We start from the raw sequence: 3,726 nt of genomic DNA on the forward strand, positions 1-3,726 counted from the left end.
TGTACTTTTACTCAAGTAAATTTTGAATTCCGGACTTTTAACAGAGTATTTCTACATTGCAGTATTGATACTTTTACTTGAGTAAAAAATGTGAGTACTTTTTCCACCACACATGGTCTGGTGGTGGCAATATCATGTCAAACATTGTATGCTAGTCATGTTAGCTGCTCTGTGCGCATCAGCTTGTTTTTACCGTCCAGAAACACACACAACCTATTGGTTTAGAGTTGGTTAACGTACCTATTAGTGAAGAGCGTGATGTTTAGGAGAAGAAGGTGATCAGTTAGTGTAGAATGTGTGGTGGAGCCACAAGTAAACAACGCATGAGCCTGGTGGTGGTGGTGAGCTCACTACGGAAAGCGTAGAGGGACAAATTGTGTGGATTGGATTTGCGTTTCGTTGCGTGGCTTAAGCGTAAAAGGTATCAATACTGTAAAAGTAGAAATACTCAGTTACAATTAATAGTCCGGAATTCAAAATGTACTTGAGTAAAAATACAAAAGTATTGGTATCAAAATAATATACTTAAAGGTAGGGTAAGTAAGTGATTTACTTTGGTTAAAATAAGTGTTAAATAGCTATATATTCTGATAGTACTCATTGCTATAGACTAGAGTGTTTGTTCAGTAAAAGGAGTCTCCCATGTCTCTCCAGCTCTTTAATAAACACAAAATGCATTTTCAGTGCTCTCTCCTGATTGGCTTAAATGTTGTCACGGTATGGACACAGGTTCAACACAGGCAATTCTCTTTTCCACCGCTAGATGGTGGTGAAGAGTATAATTTCTCTCAAAGTTAGAAGCCCTAGAAGTGCCTGTGTTTCTCGCCGGGTGCAGTAGCGTTCGCCTGTAATCCAAGCTACTGGGAGGCTGAGGCTGGCGGATCAAATCACTGCAGTGGACTAAGTGTTGGTCTCCGGTGTCTGCACTATATCTGGACTGGTATGGTATCGATATGGTCATACGGAGGTCAGGGTGGTACTGGCTCTACCCTGAGCTACCGGACCCGGAGCCGCTAAAGGAGGGGAGGATCGTTTCCGACCTCAGCTCGGAAACGACGCAGAGCCCCCGTGCCAGGCCTGTCCAGTGCTGCTCCAGTGGCACAGATCATCAGCCACTGATCTGTTCCACTCTATATAGTCGGATCGCGCCTGAATAGACACTGCGAGTGCTTGAGCAATACAGCGAGACCCAGCCTCTATTTTTTGGCATGGTGTATATCAGACCCAACTTGTTTGCGATGGTTTTTGTTATCCTTATGGTTTACAAAACCCATCGCAAACAAAAAACCATCGCAAACAAGTTGGGTCTGATTGGGTCACATGATTTAGTATCGAATTCCGTAATTAATTGTCCAATAGTCTACTGCAGCCAGGGGTCTTCAACGTTTTCAGGCCAAGGACCCCCTAGCTGAGAGACAGAGAGAGATGAAGCAGGGACCCCCTCTATATTGTATACAATTCAGATCAACTTTTGCTGCTCTTTTTTTCCCTCTACACACCTATAACTCTTTGCCAAAAATAGCCGATCTACAAGCTCAGTGCTAGGCGTTGTGAGCTTGTAGATCTGCTATTTTTGCATAAAGTTCTCCTCACAAAAGGGATGCTAGGTTAATGTAAAAAATATATAATCATATCACACAAAGATTTGGCGGACCCCCTGTCAAAATCAAACTATTCCCCTCTATGGGGCCCCTTGGGATCTCCTCAAGGACCCCTGGGGGGTCCTGCACCCACCTACTTTGATAATCACTATAGCTTAACCTACATATAGTAATGTCTTTGGCTGCTGGTGATGGAATTAAGGTGAAATTGTACATCTCCACTTTCTAAACATGTATTCAAACAATGCAAAGGATCAAAATACGTGTTATGAGCTTGAAAATTGGCAATATTTCAGTGGTGGAAAAAGTACTCAAATGTTTTACTTAAGTAAAAGTCCGGAATTCAAAATGTACTTGAGTAAAAGTACAAAAGTATTGGAATCAAAATGTACTTAAAGTACCAAAAGTAAAAGTACTAAAAAGTTTGAAAATAGCAGATCTACAAGCTCGCGATGCGACGCGTTGTGAGCTTGTAGATCGGCTATTTTCAAATAGCCTAGGTTTAAAATAGGGCTAAAGTGGTTAATGTATGTTTTATAATGTAATAATTTATATCTGAAAAGTAACTAGTAACTAAAGTTTTCAAATAATTGTAGTGGAGTAAAAGTACATAATTTGCCTCTGAGATGTAGTGGAGTAGAAGTAAAAGTACTGAAAATTGGAAATACTCCAGTAAAGTAAAAGTACCTCAAAAGTGTACTTAAGTACAGTACTTGAGTAAATGTACTTATTTACTTTACACCACTGCTGTCATGAAAGTGCCCCCCATACCAACTCCATGATCTCTCATCATCAGTGGAAGCTATGAAGTGAAGTTGTGTGATGTCAGTGACCTTTCCTGCTCTGTGTTCTGTGACCTTTATGTATTCCACACATCACAGAGCCTTTCAAATGTCCTTTACACACAGAATGACCCAAGGGCATAAAGAGGAGTAGCCTATAATAGTACACAGGTCACAAAGGAAAGGCAGTCTGCTTCTGGAAGACCATTGAGATTTTGATGGAATAACGAGTAAAAGTAAAACAAAATTGCATGTGATTTTTTTGCTTTGATTATTTCTTTTTTTGGGTGGAAGCAGGCTTCTGCTGGCCGATATTTTTTTATGTACAAATGTCTCCATCCTCCTCGCACTTTTAAAGTTGAAGAGAGATACTGATTGTTTCTGCCTGTTCATACATAATAAGCCAATGTCAGGGAAAGTGTGCAGTAGCAACAATGTGGTGCAGGCACGGAGAGTGGTGGAGCAACTACGCGTGGAGGCTACGATGGAGAGAATCAAGGTATGCATGCATGCATTCATTTCATTCATCATCACTTTACTGTCTGTAACTCAGAGGGTAAACATTTGACTGTGTAAGAAAATGGGCAAGAAATATTATGCATGCAATCTAGCATGTAAAGAATGATAGAATGATTCAAACTGTAGAAATAAATAATTGTAATTCTTGAATTGAAATTACATAATTACAATTACAATTAACTTTGTATCAGGATCTTCGACAAAAAAAACCAATTTTCACCATATAAATGCTGTTATGTGTATGTTTGTAAACCAGCACATATTTATAAAACATAATTTCAAGTTTTTGTTTGAAAGGGGGGGGGGGGATTCCACTCCAGCTTTTCTAACTTTAGGAGAATGTTTGGACACTCCCAGCTGTATTTTACTTCACTTGTAACAACAATTTATCTGAGGGTAAAAATCCTTAAAGGTTAAATGGACAAATTGTGGATATGGGTTTGCCTTTCATTGCATGCTTCCTAAACCACTTTCAACCTGATGTCCTTAGTTAGGGCATGTCATTATAGGCGGGAAAAACAAACAAGTGGTTGTGTTTGTTGTTTTTTTACAGTAAAAAGCATCCCATACCACGTGTGTAAAAGTTTTCATTCTTTGAGTATGTGTTTTAAAATTATGTTTCTATCTCTATCTCTATCTCTGTGTACCTGCAGGTCTCCCTGGCCGTAGCAGAGCTGGTCCAGTACTGCCAGAACCACAGACGCAGTGATCCGCTCCTCACTGGCATCGCCGCCAACGCCAATCCATTCAAAGACAAAAAGACGTGTGTATTGCTCTGAGATTCATGCACAGAACAAAACTGTTGGCTGGGAAGTGGACCGTAA

General features: G+C 40.1%; 2 protein-coding genes across 2 annotated transcripts in view; one reads left to right on the forward strand and one right to left on the reverse strand.

The window, feature by feature from the left end:
• LOC308099588 (deoxyhypusine synthase-like) overlaps positions 1–1,109 on the reverse strand; it is a gene marked incomplete at its 5' end in the record, with an annotated part of 7,932 nt that extends 6,823 nt beyond the window's left edge. The window contains one exon of the mRNA XM_080448325.1: positions 1,041–1,109. Within this exon, the coding sequence (XP_080304451.1) occupies positions 1,041–1,109 (69 nt within the window). The remainder of the gene's footprint in view (positions 1–1,040) is intronic.
• A 1,614-nt stretch (positions 1,110–2,723) lies between these two features.
• LOC308098902 (guanine nucleotide-binding protein G(I)/G(S)/G(O) subunit gamma-12-like) lies at positions 2,724–3,726 on the forward strand. The gene is made up of 2 exons (XM_080447368.1): positions 2,724–2,882; positions 3,556–3,726. Exons 1-2 carry the CDS (start codon positions 2,790–2,792, stop codon positions 3,679–3,681), a joined length of 219 nt encoding a protein of 72 aa, XP_080303494.1. The 5' UTR covers positions 2,724–2,789; the 3' UTR covers positions 3,682–3,726.

This window comes from Gymnoscopelus braueri, assembly GCF_963280865.1.
Source record: "Gymnoscopelus braueri genome assembly, chromosome: 13".
NCBI lineage: Eukaryota > Metazoa > Chordata > Actinopteri > Myctophiformes > Myctophidae > Gymnoscopelus > Gymnoscopelus braueri.